General features: G+C 41.3%; 2 protein-coding genes across 2 annotated transcripts in view; both read left to right on the plus strand.

Annotated features, from left to right (window-relative positions):
• The first annotated feature begins 7,275 nt into the window (after positions 1-7,275).
• On the plus strand, positions 7,276-10,691 carry RPS16 (ribosomal protein S16). The gene is made up of 6 exons (XM_059816512.1): positions 7,276-7,331; positions 7,419-7,474; positions 8,236-8,337; positions 9,105-9,201; positions 10,310-10,357; positions 10,489-10,691. The coding sequence occupies exons 2-6, from the start codon at positions 7,427-7,429 to the stop codon at positions 10,632-10,634; spliced, it is 441 nt and encodes a 146-aa protein (XP_059672495.1). The 5' UTR covers positions 7,276-7,331; positions 7,419-7,426; the 3' UTR covers positions 10,635-10,691.
• A 5,496-nt stretch (positions 10,692-16,187) lies between these two features.
• The window catches only part of OTOGL (otogelin like), a 95,038-nt gene continuing 84,025 nt past the window's right edge, over positions 16,188-27,200 (plus strand). The window contains exons 1-7 of the mRNA XM_059816155.1: positions 16,188-16,266; positions 17,242-17,281; positions 18,354-18,402; positions 20,588-20,648; positions 21,988-22,086; positions 22,781-22,935; positions 26,158-26,279. Of these exons, the coding sequence (XP_059672138.1) occupies positions 16,188-16,266; positions 17,242-17,281; positions 18,354-18,402; positions 20,588-20,648; positions 21,988-22,086; positions 22,781-22,935; positions 26,158-26,279 (605 nt within the window). The remainder of the gene's footprint in view (positions 16,267-17,241; positions 17,282-18,353; positions 18,403-20,587; positions 20,649-21,987; positions 22,087-22,780; positions 22,936-26,157; positions 26,280-27,200) is intronic.

Raw genomic sequence — 27,200 nt, forward strand, 5'->3', positions numbered from 1 at the left:
CATAGGACACATATATAATTCTACTTTGAGTGTGAAACCTTCTCTAGAAGAACAAAGTACCTCACTAAATGTGAACTTTGTCTGCATAAATAAAACCATCTGTTTTGCTGTCTAACCATCTGGTTTGTCTAAAGTTTATAGTCTCCTGAGTGTTATTCACAGGCCCACATATGATCAAGCCTCCACAGACGTTTTTATTTGGTAAAAGCTTTCCCACAGCACTTTATTTTTTCTATCTGTTTTTGATCTTGTAAAAAAAAAAGTCATTTTAATACGTGTGTTGTAATACTGCATGTGTTTGTGTTTCTTTAAACTGCTTGTAGATATTCAGTGGGTAGATATTACGGGCTAGATTCTCTTGGGAACAGTGGAGGAAAGAACTACAAAAGAGCCATTTGGAGATAACAGATCCTACGACTTCTTCACCCCTGTCCCTGAACAAAGGGCTAGGTGAGGGTGGACAGACTACTTTAAAATACATCAGCTATTAACATGTAACAAGGCACTGAGAACTGACCTCTGTCTCAGTTCAAGAGCTATAGCTGGTAACAGGTAACAACCACTTTGTCAACCCTACACCAGATGAAGACTCTGCTGGGTTCGACGGCTCCACGATTCCTGGCAGCATGCAGCATCCAGAGAACCTAGCCGTATTCAGCCCTGTGTGAATAAAATGCATTATTATTTTTCCTTAATGCTACAAGCTGGACAGTCACTATGTTTCTGCTCGCTCTCTCTGCTTCATAAACACAAGATTTTCCATCTGGAGCCCTCACAAAGCCTTGCCAAAAGAGTTCATTCTCCTTCAGAGTTCAACTGCTCCAGTTTCTGGAGAAAATGTCTCAGTTCTCTGGTAAGTCAGTAAGTACACAACAGTTCACGAGCTCTGATACTTCTGCCTTATCTGCCCTTTCACCACAGGCAATGGAAAATGTTTCACTTGAAACAACAAACAGATTCAAAATCAGAAATAGAAATTACCTCAGTGGAGATTAATATAACTTCACAGAAACCTACCTCTTTCTGCTCTAAATCACGACTGATGTTTCAGCAAATTAAGTGCGTGTATAACTAGTAGTCTGTTTCTGCAGTCAATAACAATAATCACACCTTTTCATTTACCCAGAAGATAGCAACCTTCTGTATGCACTACGTCAAAAGTGAGATTTAAAGAGAAATGTAGACCTACAGATCACGGAGTGCAATATTGTATTTGTAATCTGAACATAACTAAACCAATTGGGGCAAGAAGCCTGTATTGTAAAGATGTGCAAAATAGGTGTCCATTTCTGTGGTCACTCTTCCCCAATTTTTTTTAACATGGAAAAGCAGAAAGAATCCCAACAGGCCTGCGGAAGCTAAGACCCAGGACAACTCCTCTCTCTGCAGAAGAGTTGAGAGAGGGCAGCTGGATCCCACTGGACCCTGCTGTGTTTAGGTTCTAAAAAAGGGAACTACACTGAGCAGCAGCCTTCAGGAGCAGCAAAATACAGCAGGAAGCTTGGAGATGCCGTTCTGTTCTAAAAAAATAAATTGTTTCATGTACGTGACTCTATTTACTTGTGTAGCTTGGGGTACTGGGTTGTTGTCCTATCAGCTTCTTACAACCTTGATTCCTGTTGACACATAAAAGTGCGAGTGTATGAGCTCACACACATATACTGTGGACGTACAGAAGAGTTTTAAGTAATTCTAATTTACCGTCAATAAATTTCACTAAAGCCTTGTATACTGCAAGAGAGGTTGAACACAGATGAAGTCATATTCCAAATTTAAGTCTTAGATTTTTAGATTTTTATCCTTTACTATATGGATAGATTCTAAAATGAGCAGATAATACACTATCACTTTCCAGCTAAACTATGTTAACAGAATATATGCATTTCCAGCCTATTGTAAATAGGATGCATGCTGCAAATTTAAGTGCCAACATTTTATCAGATTCCAGCAACAAGTCAGGTAATAGAGCTAGAACAATGAGCCTAAATGTCTGTCTATATGTTCAGATCCAAGATGGGCTTTGTATTTCTTTTGTTTATTGTACTGAAAGAACTATCCTATTAATTCAAGACAATCATTAATTGTGATTTTTCCCAAGTAGCCACGCCAAGAGAGGGTCCTGAGTGACCTAGTGTATTGCTAATTATTTACATGCAATAAATTTCAGTGTGAATATGCCTATCACTGTGTGAATTTCTACATTACAAATTGGCTTGTGTTTTCAATCTCAGTGTGACATTAACATTTATAATCTGCAAATAGGAGTCAGTATTCACACCAGTCAGGATAATCCATATCCTTATGTTCCAGAGCTGTTGTTATAGAGCTTCCCTAGAAAAGGATAATTAAACCAAAAATTTTGCTTTAGATTTTAAATATTTTCTTAGGAAAAAAATATTTATTAATATGAAAATCTTGTGTGATCCTTATTTGTTTTCAGAACATATTTCCAAGAGCTGGGAAGATTTGTTTTCTGGCATGCATCAAACATTTTTCCATTGGTCACAGCATTCTTGCACTAATTGAATTTAGAAAACTCTTCAGCTGCTGCCTGGATGAATATGATCTGTGAAAAGCAAGCATCAGAAATAATGGGATCCATTAGCTAATTACACTTTATCATCAAACACACATCAGTTGCAAAATATAATACGAGAACTATATTCTGGTATCCCAGATCTGCCATAAAAAAAGCACATCAGTATCTTCTTTCCTGAAACACTTCATACTTCTCAGTGAAGGAACCCACTGATTTTCAAAAGGTATAAATCTGTACAAGACAGAAGCCTTCCGAAGTGTATAGAGATGATTTTGCTGTCTGAAGTAAAAACTTCAAGGAATATGCTTTGTTTATCATGAATGAAATATGAACGAATCTTTTCCCTGGTTAAAATTACCCACTCTACTAAACCAAAATCCTACAATGTATAATTCAATTGCAAATTGGGACATTTTGGTAGAAGGCATAGATTTTTTTTAATGTGATTATGGACTATGTAGAAGAAATGTTTCTTTGTATTTCCCCTAAATGCCCCTTTACTTTTACAACGATTTTTTTTATTTTCTATGACAACGTACATAGAAGTAACTGACCATATTTTGCCATAGCTCTCATCTTTCTATTAATGTTTCAGGTAACACATGAAGAAGATAATCGCACTAATTCTCACACTATTTTTCCATGGAGAGTGTTTTCTCTCCTTTAAATAGGAGGAAATTTAAAGTCACATTACAGCTGGCCTTGTTAACATATTGACCTTGACTCTTTCTTGCCTTACACTCTCAGTAGCTACATAATTCTATGTTAAGTGGAAGCTAAAATGCCGCCCTCTTGGAATGTTTACCTTTTGAACTTACATGTGAATTTGATCTGAAAGATTACAAGGTCCAAGTGGAGAACCAACATCATGATTTCACATGGATGTCCAGTCACTTGCTATTTTAAATTCCTACTACTAAATTCCTAAACTCAAACTACATAAAATCCCAGGAAAAAAACCCCACACAAACACATAAATAGCAAAAATCTTCAATAGATTTGACTCCTGCATAGGGATACCAAATAAAATCTCTGTTAGCACTCAAGTAACAAATAAGTACACATTTGAAATTCATTGGTTGCACTACATCAGCCTGACAGTATCAGCGGGCAGTGGACTGACACCCCAGGTTTTGTACTGCAGTTTTCCATATGCTCCACACTGGCAAATTTCCAAATGAACAGACACAGTGCTGCTCTGCTCAGCCCAGCTCACTGACTCTGCTTGGTCCACCTTTGCCCACCTCCTGCCATTCCCTTCCTGCCCTCCTCCCCAAGAAGCCATGTTACCTACAGAGGGTTTGTGCTCCTACCGCAAAATGAAGAAACAATTGGAGACATCGTTGGAGACATTCCCCTATAGCGCTATACCCTGCTGCATACCCTAGCTTTTTCCAGAAAACTGACAGAGCTGAAGTGCACGTGCCTGGTCTGGGAGGAGAGTAGGTCACAGCAGCATCTTACACCACAGCCTGCAATGAGCTCAGAGCAGCTCCCGTGGAGGAGGTCAGTCAGTGAGAGACTCTCAATCCCTTAAAGCCTCACTAAATGCCCATGTAAAAATTTAGTAGTCCTAAGATACTTGTTGATACAAAGATACACAAGAGGTCATCTGTTAGTACAATACAGAATCACTGTGAAATCAAGGACTTAGACTTGAGTCAAATCCAAATACTTTCCTTCCTGTTAGGAAATAATAAAAATGCCCTGCCAAGACAGGTTCAAACCTGCCAGCTTTCTCTTGAAATGTTCTTTCTGGTAAGAGTGGTTTACCAGCAAATTCGCCTTAATTTCTCTGGGCCTGATTATTCAATGTTTTGCATGCTGTGTAACTCTTCACACCAGTGCAAAGTAAGGTTAAAAAAAAAGGCTGCCAAACAAGTGCCTTACATTCCACAGGTGCAATTACTTTCCAAATAAAAAGGAAGTGAAGACAAAAGGCTCTAGGTGGTGCTTGAAAATTTTTGCTATGTATGTTATTCTTTTTGAAATCAGAGATACATTACCATTTTAAAGTATTTTGTGCTCAGTAAAACTAAGTAGGGATATTGTTAGTGGTTGGACTTTTCTTAGAAGTGTAGTATCTTACCTGAGGGGTTTTTTCACCCATTCTGGTATCTTTCTTTTTGTTTCTTTTGTGTATGGTGATATTTATGATCTAATCGTCTCTTCCCATGTTACAGCCTGATTTCTGTGGTAGGTGGTCTCTAAATGCCTTTTAGCTCCTATTCCCATTTTTATGCTAGAAAGCAAAGGAAACAAGCAGCACAAAGCCTTTAACCTTATCTTCCAGGCAACACTATCTATAGATGTTGGTTATCTTCTTATTTTGCTGACAGAAAACAGAGATACATATGTGTAGGCATATCACTGGTTTTATAGACAGGTTCATTCTAGGATGAATGTTTTCAGTTCCAGGAAGAGCATGCAGCCGATGAACACCCAAATGAGGATGAATTTTTGCAGGACCTAAGCAAGTATGCTCCCAAACGGTAAGCTTTATACAAGCAGACGTTTGAAAACCCCCCTCGTTTAATCGTGTACTTGGTATTACAACATAAGTCTTCATTAGCAGACCTCAGATAATGTCCACAAGAGGAACAGATTTAGATGTGTTTTCTTTTCCTTTGAAAGCACCCTGAACACCCAACAAAACTCAGTTACTAATGGCTCACCTTTGGGTTGATCATAAGTCTTAGTTGAACCTTTTTGTTTAAGTGGGTTAATTAGGTATTATTTTTTTCTCTTTTTCATCTAAATGAAGGTTTTGTAATGTCTAGTATTTCAGCTCTTGCAGCTGCTTTCATTATGCAAGTAAAAGATCTCTCTTATACAGAGCCACCTCTGTTTTCATGAAGTATGTACAAGCTAAATTGTTTTTTCAAATTTCCATTCTTCTGTGAAAAAATAACTGAAATTAGCCAACAAGCCGGTGACCATTCCCCTTTCCCTGATGATTGGGAAAGAGTGGATGAGAGACCCGTGCGACCACATAAACACTGTTCCTTAGGAAACTGCCTTAAAAAAATATCACTTTTCAGGTCACATGTTAAAGCTTTGTACAACTGGGGGTTTGAGATGTGCTAAAGCTTACGTGCTCTGCACAGTACTATGCACTTGAGTGATTAGTTCTATTCAAATTGCATAAAGCTAAGTGCTTGTTTAAATCCTCACATGACTGATGACTAATGTTCAGTATTTAAAATCCTGTCCAAAGACAAAGGAACTGATTGTTTCATTTGAGCAGTCAACTTTCTAATTAATCACAGTAATTTAAATCCCTATCGTTTAAAATATCTAACAAGCACGACCTTGCTTCATCGATAAGACTCTGCTTTTGTTCTTCTGGAAAACTTTGCGTTCTAAATACCAAGCCTTAGAAGTAAAGTATTTTCAGTCTGAAAGTGACCTAAATTCCATGTTTTGTGACAGGTATTACACAAGGAAAACAGAAAAGCTCAATTTGATAGTGCTTCATCGATGCCCTGAATCTAAGAACTCCTTGGATTGATCTTAAACATAACGGTCCCTGATTATTTAAGTGACTATAAAGAATTTCCTGAATATGCCTCAGTGTACGATGCTAGAGTAGAATACAAGGTTTAACGCTTCATCTTCTCCAGCAGTTTACAAAACTTTAAAACTGAAGAAGCTATGTGGCTTGTACTGCTGCTTCTCAAGGAGGTACAAAGAGTGACTGTAAGCTTTTCGGGGAAGGCATCATTTTGTTCTCTTTATACCAGAAGCCCAGCTGGCTTCCGCTTGTGACTAGGATACCTAAGAGATGGTATGCTATGGTGTCAACACTAGATGTTCCATGAGCAATTCAAGAAGCCTCTCCGCAGGCTGTGCATCCTCCCTATCCCTCTCCAGAAGTCCTTCAAGCTGCTGTAATCCATGTCGGAGCTCGGGCAGTGCGTGACCTCCCCGCCGCCCCGCTTGAGCACGGGCTGGGCTTCTCCCCGGGTGCTGCGCCGGCCACCTGGAGAAGGCGTGCCGGCTCTCGGCCTCCCTCGGGCGGCGTCCGGGCTCCCTCCCGGGGAGAGGCAGCCGCGTTCCTCCCGCGGAGCGGCGAGAAGTCCTGTACGGGCGGATTCAAAAGCAGCAGCCTCAAGCCGGTATACAAGCTTCAGGTGACGGAAGCTGGCTGCTGGAGGGGGAACAACGCCTACCCAGCGCTGACGGCACTCACAGAATCACCCCGTCTCTTTACACCAAAAGGAGAAAAATCGGGGAGGGGGAAAACACGGGGTGACCCTACACCACCGCGCCGAGGTGGAGAGCCTTACGAAAGTGGCAGCCTTACGAAAGGCCCGGCCTCCACCCCGTTTAACCCTCCCCAGTGACTACCCGCCTCTCCGGCCGGCCGCAGGGCCCGGGAGCCGCCCCTCTCCGCCAGCGGGAGGCGGCGGACGCAGCCCCTCCAGGAAGAGCCGGAGAGACAGAGGTGCAGCCTCTCCGCAGTGCCGCAGCGCGACCCGGCCGCTCTCTCCCTCCCTCCCTCTCCCTCTCCCTTTCCCTTTCCTTTTCCTCCCCTCCCCTCCCCTCCGCGGGCCGCCGCGCGGAGCCTCCGGCCCCCAGAGGCCGACGGACGGCGGTAGAGCAAAGGCGCGATCCGCCCCCCGCCCGCCTAGCTCTGGGCTGCCGCAAAGCGCCGCCAGGCGGGGGAGGGGCGGACGGGAGTTCTGTCGCACTGCCGGAAGACGGCGTCGTGCTTTGCGGCCTGGCTGCCCCTGAGAAAAGGCTGGGAAACCCTGTTCGTCCTTTTCCCGGTGCCGCCGCTGAAGGAAGGGTGAGTGTCGGGGGGGCTCCGTCCTCCGCCGCCCTGCTCGTGCCCTCTCCCGCGGCAGCGCTAACGCTGCCTCCCTCTCTCTTGCAGGAGTAGTCATGCCGGCTAAGGGCCCCCTGCAGAGCGTCCAGGTCTTCGGGCGGAAGGTGAGGCCGGGGCGCCGCGGCCCGCTCCAACTTCTTCTTGCTCTCGGTCTGGGCAGCGCCCTTCGGTCTTAGCGCTCGGGGTCCCTCGGCCCCAGCTCGGAAGCAGCGGCGCCGGCTCCTCGCCAGGGCCGTGTGGCGGGGCTGGCGCGCAAGAAGGCCAACGGTGGTGAGGCCTGCTTGGCAGCCCACGTGCCTCGCTACGTAGGTGCTGGAGTGCGCCATGTCCCCGGGGCCGTGCGGAAGCGGGGGGAGAGATTGCTTTCCTACAGAGTGGGCTCGGGTCCTCTGGGTTGGAGCTCTGCCCTCTCGGGAGTACTCGGGAGCGGCCGCTGCTGTCGTCCCCAGGCCATAGGGGCCTGGCTTATCGTTGCCTGTGTCCGACAGACAGCTATGAGGAGGTGGCCGTGGTAAAATAAACTTTGCGCTGCTGGGATCCGGTGGCTTGAAAAATTGTAGGTAACAGCGTCTTGTGAGGAAATGAGCCACAAAAACACTGTGTTGCAGAACAGAGACGGTATGTTTCCCTCATTTATAAAAGTCCTATAAATATATGGCATGTATTACTATAAACTAAATATAATTTTGTTAAGATGGTGCCTTAATATTTTGAGTGAATACCTGGGAATGTAGAGTGGTACCGTTTTGTTTAGTGTGAGATGCTAATCTTGGGATAAAACTAAGACATTTAGTTTTTTAAAATTAAATAGAAATTCACTAGTGCAAAAATGAAATGCTGCATTAATACACGTTTGGATTTTTAGAAAACAGCAACTGCTGTTGCCCACTGCAAGAGAGGAAATGGCCTCATTAAAGTGAATGGAAGACCTCTGGAAATGATTGAGCCCAGAACTCTGCAGTATAAAGTAAGCATCCTCCCAGCCTCCCCCACCACCCTTGGATATTAAAATACTATTTATTATACACGTAATTGCTTGGCGGTGGAGAATTGCTTGCCTTATTGACAGTACTAATTTTTTGGTTGTGTGTTACCTGATCACTTGAAATGTAGATGCATTTACGAAAATTCAGAACGCTGTCTTTTTATGATGGTCTTGTTGGGAGGGGTGGGGTTTTTTTGCTTAATTGGAGTAATGTATATTAATGTAATCTGATGTATTTTCAGTACTTCACATCCATTTTTTAAATTGAAGTGGGTGACTTAAACCCCTCCTTTTTAAAAGATTCGTTAGGACTTTATACAGTAGCTGTTTGAACACTGCTGAGAGAGTCTGAAACTAGGTAAATATGAAGTGTAATAAATAGTGAAGAAAACCACCCACAAATTACTTGAGATCTTCAATTTTAATATCTTGATTTATTTTTCTAACGCTGATGTAATTATGGCATTCTACTTAAACTATTCCTTTGTTCTTAATTCCCGTATACATTAAGACTTTTGAAACTTTAAAAAAAAAAGTCAAGATTTCAGTAAGTTTATTTTACAACAGAACTAACAGATGTCTAAGAACTCTGCAAGAGTGGTACTCTTGGGTACTTGGGTGTATGCTTGTAAAATCAAGGCTCCATTTTTCAGAACGTTTAATAACTTCGCATTTAGTAAACCTACTACAAGCTCTAATCCTTGTTGTCTGTGATCACAAATGAATTCTTACTGTGTTTTGATTCTCAGCTGCTTGAACCTGTCCTCCTCCTGGGGAAGGAACGGTTTGCTGGTGTTGACATCAGAGTCCGTGTAAAGGGTGGTGGTCATGTAGCGCAAATCTATGGTATGATTTTTTTGTGGGATCTTCGGTGTGGGCTAGAACGAGTCAAGCCATGTATTTAAGAGGCTTGAGTTTAGAATAGTAAATTGCGCATCTCGATGTTCTGGGGTTTTTTCTGCTTATTATTAAGGGCTTATTGGTTATATATTTTATGTGCAGAGCTGTAACATCTAGAGTAAGTTGAATTAAATAAATAAATGAAACTGAGGAAATGTGAGGAAACGATCTTTGCGTCTTGCAGTGTGACAGGACAGTTGAAGCGCAGCTGAGCAGAAGGATTTTGGGAGAGGAAAAGGGGATTTGCCATTAGAAATTTCACCTTTAATTGTAAATTTCCATGTTGTTCAGAAGCATCTTTCAGCTGACCTGCAAAGCTAGGTATTTTTTTCCTTTGCAGAGCAGATGGAGAACTTACTTGCATTAGCTGTTGATAGAGTTGCTTTTTACAAATGATAGATCTGTTCTGCTGTTTCAGTTTGGGTATTAGTGAAGTGGAGCTGAAGCTGCGTGAAGAGCAGCGACATGTTTCAGTCTCAAAATGGATTGCATTCATTTTTTTAAGAAAATTCAGATTTTCACCAAAGTTCTGATCTTGATGTTCTGACAGATAACAGCCTAACAACATCTTTGCAGTTATGCCCATGCTCCTGGTTTAAGTTCTGATTACTGTGTTACTATGCTACAGGCTTGTTTTATTGAGGTATGCTAGAAGAACTGCTCGTACCGTCCTATTGTCCCTTTTGCGTCCTTAGTCTTTGAATACTGATCAATTTTATCCTTGCTGAAAAGTATAGACATTTCAGAGGATTAGGTAGAAGATGAACCTGTGTTAGTACTCAGGAGAGAAGGTGATCAGGACTGCCCTTGTACAATTCCTTGACTAGCTGGCAGTTGCCAAATCAACAAATGAACTGTGGGTGGCCTCTTGGCACAGATTTTTTCAGATTTGCCAAAGTAAAGGTCACGTGGAGTATGTGGGTGGGGAGATGAAGGAGGGAAAGGACAATTTGGCAGAAAACAAGACAGCAAGTTTCTCAGATAACTAGCACTTTGTGTTTAAGTTTTAAATACATTTGCAATCCTTACTGATCCATTATCTTTTTTTTAACAGCTATCCGTCAGGCTATTTCCAAAGCATTGGTGGCTTACTATCAAAAATGTAAGTTGTTTTGATTGTTGTATTAGCCTTAAGTGGAAATGTATGGTTTCTGGTAGTTTTGGTGCAAAAAAAATGTTAATATGGATTTCTTCCACTTCTTAAACTGTCTTTTTTCTTTTTTAAAAAAACAGATGTTGATGAAGCATCCAAGAAAGAGATCAAGGATATTCTAATCCAGTATGATAGGACTCTGCTGGTTGCAGATCCTCGCCGTTGTGAATCCAAGAAATTTGGAGGACCTGGTGCTCGTGCACGCTACCAGAAGTCTTACCGTTAAAATTGTTCTACAGTCGTGTGACAGTCAATAAACGTGAAGAGAATTTGTTAAATTTCATGTTTCTAAATTGTGGTTTTCTGTGTCGATAAATAGATTTTTCACTGTGTGTTAAGATTGATACGCAAATTGATCAGTATTAAAGTAAAATCAGAGGGCTGTTAGCAGTTTTCTTTTATCCCTTACTTCATAGTAAGTAAATAGATAGATAGGGTCTTGAGGATAAAGAAAAAACTTTATCCTGTTGATGAATGGTTATCAGAACATGAAGAAGGCTTACATCCTGTTTTTTGTGGGTACATGCAACAGTGCAGCAGTTTGTTAAACCAAGTTCAATCTTCGCCTTTTTGGTAAATCTAAACAAACATGGACCTTTTCCAGTATCTGGATGGCCACGCTTTATGGTGTTCTGAACCAACATGAGTAGCCCATGTTCTTCCCATGTGAAAATGCCTGTCTTACCCTGGTTACAGACAGTCCATACTGCACGAGTAGGGATCTGATTCCTATCTGGTAAGTTCTATATTGTGTGTTATGTGACTTGTTTTAGTATGCTACCGTGGCGTAATGCAGCACATTAAGCATCTTCCCGCATGCCCTTCAGCGCTGGCAGTTCGTGTTCTTGCAAAGGACTTCTGTTTTTCTTGTATATTCACCTGAAATACCACGTTGAGAGTGTCGTTCCAAACACTGCCATGGAATATTCTATGGCAAGGAGTATTGTCTGTCTGTGAACTGCTTTTGTTTGTGCTTGCGTAGTGGTTAGTGACAAGGAATTTACCCCCTTGAGGGTAACTTTCTTAATGTCCTGCTTGCTAAAGTGGGCATCTGTTCTAAAGTTTATGTATTTAAAGTTTACATTGTCAAAAACAAAGTAAGTATGGGGGCAGAAGAGCGAGGTTTATTGGACTCTTGGCATACCAGATAATACAGAAGCAGAGTTTTCTGGATTAGTATGTCTAAATGTAGGAAATTTTTTTTTTTAAATAACAAACCCCATATATTCTGTTTCAAAATAATATTTTGTAAACGTAAAACATAGGATTTTGTGTTACAAATAAGATTGGGTCTAAATGACTCATCTTTCAACCACGTGTCCACACAGTACAACCACAGAAGGATGCAGACCTAGAGAACAATGTTAAATGATTTAATAAAAAAAAAATCCCTTTGGAAGCCAGACAGTTGCTTATGTCACGAGCTAGGTGGGGCAATTTGAAGGCCTTAGGGAATTAAGTGGGGAAAAACCCAGAGTTGAAAATATGACAGTAATTTTCAAAGATCTAGCTAGGGGGTGTGTGTATCAAACATTGAAAAGAAACGGAGAAGTTCCAGTTTCTCATCCATTGAAACTGCAGATTCTCATTCTGGAAGTGATCTCCCAGGGACAAAGAAAAACAGTAGAGTTCTGAGTAAGACATGGGATGTGCCAACAAAAGGCTGTTGGAATGGCTGATTCTCTCCCTTGGAAGAGTTGCAAGTAATTGAGTGAGGCCTTGGGTATGAGCTGGCCCAACAGGCATGGTCACAGCCCTGGACTGCTGTTTCCTATGATTGAAAATGAGTCTGGAGAAGAACTGGAAGAAACATTGGGGACGAAGCAACTGAGAGCCTAGCTTCTGCTGTATTGCTTTCTAAGCCCGGTATTTTTGTGTCTGTTGTACACTTGTATGCCAATACTGAAATTGTTACAGGAGCACCTTGATACTTGAGATTTTTATTGGGCTTTCTATAACTGTGGTACTTATTCTCTCAGTTGTTTAACGGTGAGTCATTTCGGTGTACTCAGTCAACACAAAGTTAAACCAGCTTCCTTTGTGAGTTGGGTTGGGGAATTGGAAAGCATAGCACAATTTTGCCCTTTTGCTCTGGTTTAGGAAAACAGGTGCTCGTGGCTTTTTATAAATGTCAATATTTGTGACGATCTCCCTTTGCTTTTTCTGTAGAAAGGCATTTAAGGCATCTTCACTGAAGTGTAGTTATTCAAGAGTTAAATGTGTAACTTGAACAAATTCCATCTGAAAAGGAATTCTCTATCCATCTCCCATTTTAGCTGTCAGCATCTGCAATGAAATACTGCATTACATGACCTGAATAGAAGTAGAACACTCTTACTCAAATCCCTCACACTCCCATTGGAGGGGACTGTTGTATATTCTATCACCAATTTGCATACCAGGATTTTTTGTCTTACAGTAAGTGAAGGAGATACTCTATTTCGGATACTTGCTGTCTCTTTGGCAAGGTGCGTGGTTTGCTTTCCTCAGTCCCCTGTTTCAGGACCCTCAGATCTGACCCATTTCTTGTCCAGTGAGTTCCTCAAGGTTTCTACTTTGTAGTAGAATTGCTCACAAACTATTCTAGATCTTGGGCTGCTGAAAACTGTGATGTTCTGCCTCCTAGCCTGGCTTTCTAAGGAAAAGATGCTATGCAGGGCTAACTTTAAATCTGATTACTTGAAGTCCTGTGAGTGTTACGAAAACTGGCATCTTGATAGATGTTAATTAGCTTCAGCTGAGGAAAAATAAGGCTTTTTCGTTGTTTGGCTTGTGTGGTGATTGAAAAGCAATGGCTCTCTCATTGCTTAGGAAATGTGTACTAGCCTGCCAGTTGGCACACACGTACCCTATGCCATGGCTTGTCCAAAACTGATTCTTGCCTAGCTGTTAGAGCAGTCGGATACAGGGAAAAAGAGAGGACATACTGTGGTGTGAAACTCAGGGAGGCAGGGGTGGTGCAACACCTGATGACAGTAACCTCAGGGGTGGATTTCACAGGGAAACCTGATATATCGATTTTTCTGCCCACAGAACAGCTTGTAACAACTGGGGATTTTTGTTTTGCTGTTCTTTCATAGAAAGGCTGAAAATAAAACTCGCATTGCTACTAATATATCCAGGGATGATATCTGCATGTCATTTCTTCAACCAAAAGGCTCTTAGCATAATAAAAATGCTTTCTGAACTGAACTCTGATCCTGTAAAAATGCCCCATTAATCCTGTAGAGTGATGTCATCCCCTCAGACTTGCTTTCTAAATGAGACATGTTCATGGAATCGGGTTGGTGTCTGCCTGGGTGGCTGAAGATTTTTATTCTAAATGGTTACTTACTGATCACCCACTAGAGGGCTTAACTTCATTGGGGAAGCATAACTACGGTGAAGTTTGAAGGTGTAAGGAGAAAACCTGGTCATAACCTGGTCATTTCCTTTCCTCATGTCCTGATTCTGCAGGAATGGCAATCCAGCTCTTGTCATTGAGCATCTGCTCAGGCCAGAGACACGCTTCCACAGAGAAATAGTAACAGTTTGATCTTCAAGCCCCTAGCGAGGTTCTTGAGCAGCTGTGGAGGTGGTTCTTGAAAAAGAAATGCCCCTAACCTCCTATTGTCCACCTCTTTCATTAGTTTCACTGATGCTAATCCTTAGAAAGATGAGGCGTGTACATCAAAATGTGGTCTCACTTGAATTCTTCATTGAAAATACCAGTTCAATGAAGTCTGGAGCATGAGCTCTAAAAAGTACCATATTTCATTAATGATGACAGTGGATCCAGTTCCAAACCAGGGCAAGCTTGTAGCTATGGCACTGAAGGTGGTTATTTTCTCACCCATTGATTATAATCCTGATAAACTGTGCAACCTGTATATAAAATTAAGTCCTCTCAAATGTTATGTTGGAAAATTTGGGGTGAATTCATTTCAACTGTAATATACAAATACATTAAATTTTTTAAATTTTATTTTTAAAGAAAAATCTGTAACTTAAAGTAACCCTAGCATTTTTTAAGTATGGACTAGTATATTCTGTATTGTGTTAGTTTTCTTACAAAGTGATTATTTTCTAATGTATATTTGCTTTTCAAATTTTTCAGAAACCCCGATTTTACTACTTGTGTAGACAATGTGTATCGTTGCCTCAATGTATTTTTTTTAATCTCTTAATATAGTCCTCTGAGTTACAGTTCAGTGTACTTGGCTGAATAATTCTTTTTCCTTATTAGCTAACATTGTTCATGGGCTTGGGACTGTGCTGTTTCCTACTCTGCCTTGAGCAGAGATACCCAGACCTAATGAAACATATTGCTCTAACTCTTACAAAGTCCCTTTGCAGTTGGTGAGGCTTGGCCTACTTTTTAAATATGAGAAGTTAAACAACTGTGAAAACAACAACTTTGTAAAAACAAAGCAAAAAACCTCTTGAAATGCCAATTATGTGAATGTCAGCTTCTCAGATCCAACAGTAATAAAAAGAATTCTTAAGAAATACCCCAAACACAGTGTAGTGTTATAATGTACATCAGTTCGCAGTAAGTATCCTTGGGCTGCCAGAGATCCTGAACCTGCATGAGTACTGTTTGCTGCTGTGTGGACACAGGGTTTTGTCTTTGTATGTGGTTGGAGAGGTTGAGTGTTTTCCTTTGCCTTCTCTTCCAGTCCAGCTGGGGAGTGGGGAAGAGAAAGGGCTAGGAGAAATAATGGGAGAACTTTTTACCTCTGAATTTTATTTTGGTCCAAACCTACCTTCTGTAGCATGCTCAAAGGATCTCACAAACACATCCTAGGAAGAGTGGAGGGTTAGGCAAAAGATAGGCTTTGCTAAATAAAAGGAGTAGTAGCAGTTTCAATTAGCATTATATGCATCTTTAAAACTGTGTTTTTTCATGATTCTGTTAATGTTAGGGTAAAGCAGGTAAGATTTTTCTATTTTAAAATACGATAATTTTTAATTTTGGTGAAATTATATTTTAATGAAAATTGTATTTTATAAAAGGATAAAATTTTAATGAAAATAAGAAATAAACCCCATTGGCCCTGTTGACGACTTTCTCCTATTCGCTAATGTGAAATTTTCATAATGTGTTTTATTAAAAATGAAATATAATTATCCTCTGGGAAGCTGCCTTTTGTGATATAAGCAAACTATACACAAAAATGTATCTAAAAATAGTCTTAAAAATCCAGGTGTATTATTTAATGGAGTTCATGTCTCTCCTTTTAGAACAGAGAAGGAACATTAATATGTTAATCTCTAAAACAATCTGGTTATAATTTATACAGTAGCATCACTGCAGGGTCTTGCAAAAGTATTTCATTGTAATAAGCAGTGAAGGGCAGCGCTCAGCGCAAGCCTTGGAGCAAACAAAGGTGTGTGACGACTGAAGGAACTCTCAAACTCATGACATGGCAACATTTCTGTGTCATTGTCTGCTCTGTTATAAAGGGCTGATTCAATTCAACAGAGGAGTAATACTCGCAGGTCTAGTGAAAGTGTAACTAATACAGACTCTGCTGAGGAGTTACCATGCATTGCTAATGAGAGACATGCAGCCAGAAAGTTGCTTGCAAGGCTTGCAAAGCTCCTGAAGCTGTATGTAGCTACCCAGCTTGATGTCTCTTTTTCTTTTCCTTGTTTGCATTGCATTATTTTAAATAATGCATCCAACTATCTAACTTTTAAAGGATATAAACACACTGTAGAAATATGTGTTTCTAAGATGCCATCGTAATCAAAGCCATTAATTTGGATAAATTTCCTGTTGCTAAGTTATACTGAAATGAACATTGTGGGAAAGCTCAATTTAATGATACCGTGGAGAATATTCTTGCTTCACTCACTGCTGTCCTCTTTGCAAGGTAAGAGCTTTATTCCATTTTTGCAGTAATAATAAATCTTTTAAAAAGATTTTTTCTGAATATTTTAGTAATATGGCTCCTTACTTTTCTATCATTAGAAAGCAATTTTTTGACCCTTGTTGGAATTCATAAATAAAAAAGTTTTTTAACACAGGTTAAAAAACTATGTATCACCATTCTCCCTCACAGGTGTAGAAACTAAAACATAGCTCTTATTTTTCTTTAAAAAAATACATTTTTATGTCTGAATTTGTTACAAAACAAATATTTAGGAATTAAATTTAAGTTTCTTGGCTTTCTTGCCATTATTGCCAGATGAGTAAGCATTAATGAATTTCAGTGGGGTATGATTTTGTTTGATCAGACTGTACCTGCAGTTTGTTTAAGCATTTTTAGAATGCTGGTGTAAATAATCACTCTTCTGGTTATAGAAACAGCCCTATTTTCTATGTAAGGCAAATGGATCTTGTAGATAGTTTTCTTGCAGCAACTATAAAGATTTGTAATGCTATATGAGAAAGAAGGGGGTTTTTTTGTTTGCATCATTTGTTTTTTTTTAAAGCACTTCAAGTGGGTTGCAATTGAGTTTTACAAGTAACATTCAGAAAATGATTATAGGTAACCACCCTAGAAGTTTGATTCTTGAAAGCTTGGAGCACCTCTTGTATTTTATCAGTTTTGCTCTGAGTCTCTGAAGAACTATGAACTTTTTGATGGTAGCATGTACCAGCACTGAGACCAGGGAAACTTGCTGGTGATGAGCACTTGAGAGAATCAAACTCTCAGGAAGGAAAGCATGTAGTGCTACATCCCTTGGGAACAGAAAACGTTTGTGTAAAGATGCTCTGGAAAACTTAGGAACATTAAAGAAAAAAAAATCAGTAGTGTTGTTTTAAATTTAACAAACTGTTTTTTGCCAAATGCAGAGTGAGGCTGTAGAAAAAACATTTAACTTGATGTCTTTTTAATCTACAGGATCTTATTGCAAGCTCTCTCTTTTGAGAACTTCTTCAAGGTAAGTTTTTATTACTTATTTGTCAAGTCCTACAAACAGAACAAGAATGAATAAGCGTGACACAGTGCAAGTTAGAAAGCAAAATATAGCCTTGAATTCAACATGTAAAATGTCATGTACATACGCGTTAGATGCAAACCCCACTTTCAGAGTGTTTGCAACTCTTTTCAAAGAATTTACATGAAGAACATGGCTCCTCTGTTTGAAAAATGGAGGTCCTTATGAAAAATGATACTTCTATGGTTTCAAGACAGCTTAGAGGAATAATGGAATGAGACCAGGATGAGATCATGATTTCATGACTAAAAATACATTAAATGAGTATCCTACAGTTTTAATTGCATGATAAAATCCTAGCTGCTATTTGAAGCACAGAAAGTTAAGTGCTATACAGCCTTAAAATAAACACTTTCAATACAGGTTTTCATGTAGAAGCTGAAATCCAAACAAAACCCAAACTAGGGAATGTTCCTGATCCCATTCAATTAAATGGGAACTATGCCATCAATTTCAGTGGAAGCATCCAGTCGGATGTAGCTTTGGATATCTAATGACCTCTAATATATCTAGTGAACACACATGCACGTCAAATCATATGCAATCTTGGTCTGTTTTATAGTTTGATACCCTTGTTTCTAAACTTAATCACTAATTTAAGTCAGCTACAGCTGGAGAGTCATCTCTTGCTATTAAAAGTACGATCACGGTATATTCAAATAACACTTGGGGGAACTTGCAGCCACTCACATGCAGTCAAATAAATATGAAGCCGCTTTACAATTTTGTAGCCTGTCATGTAAGCCTATTTTGCCTATTTATGTCTCCCTCACAAGCTGCAGGTACCTCCCTGTCCAAGCAGACATAGGAGTGCTGCCCAATTCTGTAAAATGAGACCATGAAAATGAAAAAAAAAAAAAAAAGAAAAAAATCCACCTTTTTAAATGTTAACCCAAGAAAGACGTCTTTGATAAAGTGATGGTAATCGGAGAGAAACACTTCTCTCTGGGGAGCTGCTTATTCAGGTTGCTCCAGGAACCTTTGATGATACAAGATCCTTTTTGTTTTCTTCCAGAAATGAGTTTAATGCAACTCAACAGAAAAGAGATCTCGTAACAGCTGAGGTAGGTTATACCTCCAAAAGCGGGAGGGAGGGGAAACCCTCCCCCCTTTTCTGCTCTGGGCCTTTGCCAACCTCACAAAGGAGCCTTTGTGGGGAGAAGGGCCGCAGGAAGAGGAGGACAGTGAGGAGGAGCAGCTATTCCCTACCTGCTGGCCCCCGGCCTGAGCCCGTGGCCTCATGCCTTCACTCACTCTCAGCAAAGCGCCTGGTAGGTGACCCACCCTGACGAGCAGACTGACGCACACCATGGGAAATAAAACTGCGATGCCTCTGTCTTTTGTGAGGGCAAACAGAGAGCCCCAGAAAGCTGTTAGTGTTTGGTGAGAGGCACAATGGCGGTGCCACCGGCCAGGCTCCCTCCCGCACATGGTGTGGTGGTGGCTCCAGCCTGGCCCTGATTTGCACCATCCCGGCCCACTGCTGCCTCAACGCTGCATCCCACCAATGTGCTGAAATTCAATAGTAAATGGGGGAGTCTCGTCCCCCTACTAGTACACATCTCAGGCTACGAAGCCCAAGTAAGGGTTACAACCCTGTTCGATGGGGGCAGGCGGGAAGCCCAAGGCAGTCCCTCCTCACGGTCTTGGGGGGATCCTGCAGCCGAACTACGGATGATTTTCTCTGAGTCTCTTTGAGATCTGTGTGCCACCTGACTGAGTCAGAAGGTAGCTGGTGTGAACCGCTGCTCTAAGGTGAATCAAGCCTCTGAGGGAAATGGGCCCTTGGGACTGATGGCGTCCCAAGAGGGCCTTCAGCAGGAAAGGGCTGTAGCAGCAAGGATGCTCCACCTCCCCGAAATAAGGCCAAAAGCCGCTTTCCTGAGGAGGCCTACCTCAGAGTAACTATCAGGGGAAATGGAAACAGATCTTGTTGTGCAGGGAGGGAAAGGATCCTCTCTGGCTAGCAATGGGCCATGGGGACCAGGAATAGTTTTGGTGTGGGGTCCCTTCCAGGTGGTGACTTGGTGAAGTCCATTTCAGATTGGTTTTAGACAGATTGTGCTACTTGGATGCACCCACAAAGTATTTCCAGTTGGAAAAGGGAAGCATTTATGTCGCTGTATGAGGCACTAGTGAGACTCAACCTGGCCTGTTCCTTGCACAGTGTTGTTCACTTTGAGATCAGTTAGCTCAAGCTCCTGACATGGAGAATGACTGGTGGCAGGAGGGAAGAAAGAAATTAGCTTAAAAGTGAAGACTTAAACAATTTGTCTTGCTTAGTTGTACAGCCGAAGGCTGCCGTATACATCCATGGGGAACACAGAAGGGTAACAGTTTTCTCATAGTACATCAGAGAGGGAATAAACCCCAGGGAAGAAGAGCTATTTAAGCAAAAGGGCCAAGCTTTATAAAACAAAAACATTTAAACTGGCCATGAATAAATGCAAGAGGGAAATATCTAACTACCCAGCACTTCACCCTGGTAATCTTTCCAATCAGACTAGTGGGGGCAAAAACCCCAGAGTGCTTTCTGCCTGGAATGGGATCAGCTCTTGGAAGGGACGATGTGACGTGACAAACTGCAGTAGCAGAGCACTGGGTCAGATCCAGGGCTTCCCTATAGTCTAATGCTCTCTGGTTCCTAAACAAGACAGGAAGCAGATTGGGCAGATCCATCTCCTCTTTTGTTTGGGATGAACTGAAATGCAGTTCTGAAGGATCTCAAGGAGGACATGAAATCCATTGCATCTGGAGTGGCCACAGCAGGATGATTGGGGTGCGGCACAGACTATAAGTCAGGGGAGAGGAGGAAATGGAGGGATATCGCATCTCCAAGCTCTCCAACTATTGGTATTTGACCAAAGTGAAAAGCGCACAAGTGCTCTCCATCCCCTCACTCTTCCTTCCGAACGTAAATGCAAAACTCCCCAGGTGTAGCCCCTCTGGTTCATTGGCACTGGAGGGCATGGAGAGGAGGCCAGAAGTGATTCATTCCACAGCGCAGCTGTATCCCTCCCCATCCCCACAAAAGCTGTGCTTCCCCTCCCCACGGTGCTGGTTGCTGCAGTCACTGCCTTCCTCACCGGCCAGGGCTGCTGATCCCTCCTGCAGTGCCCGTGGTTGTTGCCAAGCTGCACATTACTCTTCTGTATTAAAAGTCCCAAACCAACGTTAAGCTGCAAGGCTCATATTGGCTCATTTGTAAAGCACAAACACTCTGATTTTGCTTTTATGTTTCTCTGACAGATTCAAGCTGCCTCTCCTCAGTCACACCTTCATGGGGCCTTGACGCGGAGTCCACGAGGAGGTCAGTGCCATGTTCCTCACCCACAGGAGGAGAGATGGTCCTGAAAATGCTGCCTTCCTACCAGCTCTCCTGCATTACTGTGGGTTGTAGAAGCCCTCCTCATTATGTCCCCTACAAAACCTTTCCCTGTCTCATTTTCTTGTTTTATCCATGTTAAATCATGGAACATTTTTGTTAAAATTGTGCTTTCAAAATAATGCCTTATAACCAAATCTGAACAGCTAACTAAGCCAACCATTTGATTTTTTTAAACTTTAGTTCCACCGCAATTTTTCTTTTCTGCCACTTTTTCTGGCCTTGTGTGTATTAGGAAAGCAATTCTTAAACGGGAAAAATTCAAAACTAAGCATGGAAAGGAGTTTTCACAGTGAAGGCTGATGTTCTGAAACATTGGTAACTTCTGTGTGTGCTTTACGCTAAAGGTCCCATTTTGTTCCTATTTAATGTCACTAGCAACTTTACCATGGCTTCACTGGGAGTGGAAGGGCCTGTTTATTTCATTTACTTCCTGCTTTTTGCAATGCTTTTTTAATCTCCATCAGCAAGATTGTAAGCGTTTGTATCTCGGGTTTTAATCGTCCCTCAAGAAGGAAAGCAACTATCTGCAAAACCTGATGAAATTTTGCTTTGGGACTACCTTTCTTCTCCACTTTTGGGGAACTATGATTTAGATCCACCTCAGTGAACAGTTAGTAGGTGACAGTGAGGTCTTAGCTTCCAAACAGACTACAAAACCCTTTAATGAAACTGCTTTTGGAAACAATTACTAATTATAACATAAACCAAGCCATTCCTATGGAATCTTAAGTCTCTGACTCCAGTCACCTCTTAAGCAGAAATAACCTTTTAACTGACTTTTTTTAGCATGGGGGGAAGGTTATTTATAATTGGTTTTGACTTTATATATTCTGGACTGTTCATAAGCTGAATGTACCCTTTGCTGTAAGGCTTAGGAGGGAGGAGCTGAACATATGTATAAATTGTGCTGAATTTAGTCAATTAGAATAATCTGTGTCCTGTGTATTTTGAGATCAGCAGGACTGGGATTTGGTTTCTTTACATGGGAACTTGACCTTTTGTTTGCTGGGAGGAGGTTGACCTTTTGCTCCTTTGTTAGTTTACAAGTCTCAAACCAAACTAGAGAGAACCTTGCTTCTCTTTTAACCAAGGAACACAAAGGATAAAATTAAGTAAATGTTAAAAACTGGAGATTGTTGTTGGTCAATTTTCTTAGCTAATATAGCTGCTTATGATTTAACAATAAACAGATTTAACGTGGATATCTCAGCCTGTTTGCAAAATACTGTAGCTACTAAAAGGCTGCTATGCTTGCTTACAGGTTCATGTCCTCAGGAGTGCCTTAATGGAGCAGCCTGCACAGAGGCAGGTGACTGTGACTGTCAGTTATTTCAGGCTCAAGGAAGCAGGTGCCAAATAGGTAAGTTTTGGGCCAAAAGAGTCAAGTTTCAGCTTCAAGTGGGATTTAAGGTGCAGGTTTTTAAAACAATACTGTTAACAGCATATTTGTGATTCCTCTGTAGTAGGACTGTCATTCCACTAGTAGCTAAGAGGATTAAAATGATATGCATTAGGGGTATATGTAGAGCAACATCAGGAATGTCTATATTTTAGCAGTTGGGGTGTAATGATACATAGATACCATAACAGATAGATCACTGTCTAGTACATCGGTAGCTAGCCAGCTTTTTTATAGTTAGCTGAACAATCAAAAAGTCACAGCCTTTTTCTAACAAACAGTGACTTATCGCAAATAAAATTACCAACTACTTCAGTGCACTGGTTTCTGGAATCTGCTGTGTGTAGGGATCAACAAGAATTGTCTTCCAGGATCTGCAGTAGATCTAAATCCCATGCCTCTACTTATAATTAAAATGTCTCCACTGAAGCAAATTAAAAACTTACGATGATCGCACGTGACTAAAACTGCACCCTAAAGATTAAAAAAAGTGTACTGGCTTTATTTAAAGTTGAAGAAATGAGGTTATCTTTTGTCCTTGCTATGTATTTCCTTTATAAGGTCTTAGTTCCTTTCTGAGCTCTTACTTTTGTAGATGTCTGTGACACCTGCCAATTTTTGGTTGCCTGTTGTAAACTCAGTGTGTTCTCTCCAGTACCTAACGCTGGTAAGGACCGAGATGGGATTTGCAAATCGTGGGGACAGTATCATTTTGAAACATTTGATGGCATCTACTACTACTTCCCAGGAAATTGCTCCTACATTTTTGCAAAAGACTGCAGTGCTCCAGAACCCCACTACACTGTTTGGGTAAGTACGTGAGCATACGCTAGAAATAACACACTGAATATTCCTGTGTTACAGGACTTATTTTTCATCACAAGTAAAATAAGTAGAGAGACAATAAATGGATCAAACTGTTGCATTGCTTTCTTAAATATAAAACTATACTGCTGGGAAATGTCTAAGCCTATATGCAGTGACTCAAAACATTGACAAAATGATAATCAACAGAGTCAGTATATAAAAAATAGTATTTCTTACTCCCTCTATCCTAAAAAGGATCTCTGATCTCTCCTTGCTGGGAGCAAAAGTGGGTCTTAAAGCAGACCTTGGAAATGTCAATAAACTTTAGCTATCAGGTTGTAAAAAAAAAATTGAGTTGCTGAGTAAAGTGCAAACAGCTATCACCTGCCTGATAGCTGGGCACCTGAGTGTACTAGGCCCCAATTCACAGCCATCGACAGGCTATAGGGAGCTGCCTCCCAAGCCCATGGAAACCTCTGTCCGCCCTGGTGAACTGCATTCTAATTTTGGATTACCTCTATGTCATGCAGAGAAGATTAACAGCTCAAAAGCCTTCATCTTGACCTATGTATGGAAGGCACTGTTTTTAGTAATTTCCTCCAATTGCTGAATATCCATGGTTAATGACTTTGGGTCAGGGAGAGTTCAAACCTATACCCTCTTTGAAGGAAGATGCCCTATTTATCAGGCTGTTGGTAACTGTGGGGAGAGGATACGAGTTCATTGTGTTACTTTTTACACAATGGTTGAGATTTGGTGCTGTTTGCGCAGGGGAGAGGGGACAAGAGGGGTCCTAATTATGAGCGCTGGTGGTCACAGTGCTCACAGGGGCAAGGGCAGACCTAGATGCTGATTTCTGCTCCAAGAACTAGCTTTCATTTATAAACACATGACCTCCTCTCCCCCCAGATAATAGCATCTAGTGAAGATAAATCTGCCATTAAAACTGCTGTTTCTATTCACCCAGGTTATAGACGTATGCTGCTACGTCTGCCTTCCATGATTTCATTTTAATTCTTTGGATTCTGTGTACAGCTATGATCTTTTAGGAGTTTTCAGAAAATGCTGTAGCAAAGCCCAAGATTATATTAAAATCTAGAATTAATATTTCAGTGGGTTCCTGTTGGTCTGGAAAGAGAGAAACTACCATTCCTTTGCTGCAACAAATGTCATGTTTTGCTAAAAACTAAAAATGCTTAGTCAGAAAAGTCATAAGTAATGTTGAAGCACTGCAGTCACTACAGGCTGGGCAATGGAGAGCCAAGAACCTTGCCAAATCCTCACATTATGGTCTTTCTGGCTTTAATAATCCACCTCTCTAGAGGAGAAGAAAACACAAGAATTATTTTGATTTTCCTTGCTTGTGTTTCTGTCTTGGGCCAGGTTTACATAGAAACCATCTGTCAATACTAGTAACATTTATGATGTCTTTAATTATGATTATCTTTATACATGTAAAAACTCTAATGCTTTTCCTGGTTTGGTTTATTTCACTCAAACAAACAGTAACTGGTTTTTACTTCCAGGATTGTCAGTTTAGGAAGATTAATTCAAGTATGTGTTAGCACTGTATGTGTTTACCAACAGATCTTTTCTACAAAAACGATAGCTTTAGTTACTTTTACGGCCTCCATTACTATGTTGGCAAAATGTTTTCCAACTACCGATCTATTTAGCTTCACAGCACCGTCAAGAAAACTGGTAATGCAACTTCCATCCTTCTCAGAGAATGGTGACAAACATAGACATAGGAGTCATATTTGAGCTATCTAAACTCTGTCTACATTTTAATTTACGTAATGATAGGTATCCAAGATTCACAAAGCATTCCCCTGTCTCCTCAGTGGTGTCTAAATCAGCTCACAGGCTTTTGAAGCACCGTAGTCTAGGGCATCCCACAGGTTTGGATGGCTCAGCCCCACTGAGATTAATGAAAGCTGTTGAGGTTTTGCTCAAGCCCTTCGAGCAGGTATGTGCTCAAAACTCACTTAGACTATGTGAGTGTAATTCAAAACTGTGTAGTAGTTAATTGGTTAGAGCATATGCACACAAAGTTGGAGACCTATATCCCTATCATCAGTCAATTTGAACACACAGTTTTCAAGTCCTGAGAGCATGCCCTGGCCAAAGAAAGCTGTGTGGTCTCTGGTGACAAGGACCTTCCTGCGGGAGTTGTGCTCTGCTATGCTGAAGGACGGGAATGCAAAGGAAGTCTGACTTCAGGGGTAGCCTCCTTTTTGCCAAACTATAAAAAGGAAGAGTGCTAGCTTATCATGCCTGTTCCAAGGTCTGATTACACATTTTTTTCTGTGAGATCTACTTCACTGCCATAAAACTGTAGACATGCTGAGATAGGAGTTGCATGGTTTTCGTTTCTGGAAGCATGCATCTGAGATCTGTTTAACACTTCTCTCTAGTAGTGGGCAGTCATGGAAATCTCACGTCATTGCCAATATTTGAGACACGCAGTTTTGCAAATCTCTCTCTGACCGACTGAAACTTGTATTTCCATTGTTGTGTTCAAACTAGGGAAGCTGATATGTCATTCAAACCAATACCCTGGCTCACTATACTATATATGTATAACGGGGAGAGGCAGACTTCAGAAAAGCGTGCCCTTCTCCATTAGCAGGGTTGGAAAGCCAACACAAAATGGGTTTTAACAGATCCACTTAACTTAGATGCCTGCAGTAATATGTGGGAGCACTCCAAAATCTCAACAAATCCTGAGTGGTTCAGGAGGGCATGTTGTAGTTCAGCTGGTGCCAGTCTCAGCTGGCATGGAGAACACTGGTATTACGCTGAGGTTTTGTATTGGTTTGTAGTTCCCTCTTACAGATCAGACCTCTGGAAAGAGGGGCGTCTCCTCAGTGCAAATAACAAGCTCCTACTTTGGCAGTTATAAGCTAGCTCACTACAGTGTCTCTGAAGTTCATCTACATAAAATACCTGAGTATGTCATCCAGTATTTAAAGCACTGTCTTGTGATGCTTTGTGCTATTAAACAGTTGCTGTATTTCTGAGTAGTATTGGGTAGCATGAACTTCTCGTTTTGCATATCTTTGTAATTGTGATTTTTTTACATTCTCAGTATTTATTTGTAAAGCTCTTTCAGTGAGTGGTGCATAGATATGTAAAATATCATGTATGAGTTTATGAAAAATTGCATGAAATTATTGAGAACAAACATTTATTCTTATTGTGTGTATATTTTTCCCCTCTAAGGTTCATAACAGTCCTCACTGTTACAGTTCGGTGTATACTTGTCAGAGGTCTGTCAGCTTATTTTTTCCAAACCAAGGAGAAATAATTATTTCAGGACATGAAGTAAGAAAAGATGGAATTAGGTAAGTGTTCTAATGGTGGGTTTTAACATTTTATAGCAAAAAGTTAGTCTGGAGTTTGGGAAATTGATGCTTTTTACACCAGCCAGAGAAAATGATTCGATATATATCTTTATTGATCCCTTGCTGTTCTGTGTCGGGGCTGATAGAGCTCTAGTGTGAGCAGATGTAACGTGCTGATGTAATATCTGAGTGAGGATAACATACACTCCCTGCATGAACCTTGTGTTAACTTCTCAGCTGTAACCTAAGGGGAAGTCATGTCCGACCAATCTGATAGCCTTCTACGATGGCATGACTGGATGGATAGATGAGGGGAGGGCAGTGGATGTTGTCTACCTTGACTTCAGCAAGGCTTTTGACACCGTCTCCCACATCATCCTCATAGACAAGCTTAGGAAGTGCGGGTTAGATGAACGGACAGTGGGGTGGATTGAAAACTGGCTGATAGATAGAGCTCAGAGGATTGTGATTAGTGGCACAGAGTCTAGCTGGAGGTCTGTAACAAGTGGTGTTCTCCAGGGGTCAGGACTGGGTCCAGTCCTGTTCAATATATCCATCAATGACCTGGATGAAGGGATAGAGTGTGCCCTCAGCAAGTTTGCTGATGACACAAAACTGGGAGGAGTGGTGGGCACACGGGAAGGCTGCGCTGCCATTCAGCGTGACCTGGATAGGCTGGAGAGTTGGGCAGAGAGGAACCTTATGAAATCCAACAAAGGCAAGTGTAGGGTACTGCACCTGGGGCGGAATAACCCCATGCATCAGTACAGGTCAGGGGCTGACCTGCTGGAGAGCCGCTCTGTGGAAAGGGACCTGGGAGTCCTGGGGGACAACAGGATGACCATGAGCCAGCAATGTGCCCTTGTGGCCAAGAAGGCCAATGGCATCCTGGGGTGCATCAAGAAGAGGGTGGCTAGCAGG

Source organism: Gavia stellata, chromosome 4 (assembly GCF_030936135.1).
Source record: "Gavia stellata isolate bGavSte3 chromosome 4, bGavSte3.hap2, whole genome shotgun sequence".
NCBI classification, from domain to species: Eukaryota; Metazoa; Chordata; class Aves; order Gaviiformes; family Gaviidae; genus Gavia; species Gavia stellata.

Bases quoted from the DNA above. Each gene is read 5' to 3' on its own strand.
- RPS16 (XM_059816512.1), top strand. From the start codon at position 7,427: ATGCCGGCTAAGGGCCCCCTGCAGAGCGTCCAGGTCTTCGGGCGGAAG. The intron at 8,338-9,104 runs GTAAGCATCCTC...TTTGATTCTCAG, and splicing joins CCAGAACTCTGCAGTATAAA to CTGCTTGAACCTGTCCTCCT. The intron at 9,202-10,309 runs GTATGATTTTTT...TTTTTTTAACAG, and splicing joins TCATGTAGCGCAAATCTATG to CTATCCGTCAGGCTATTTCC.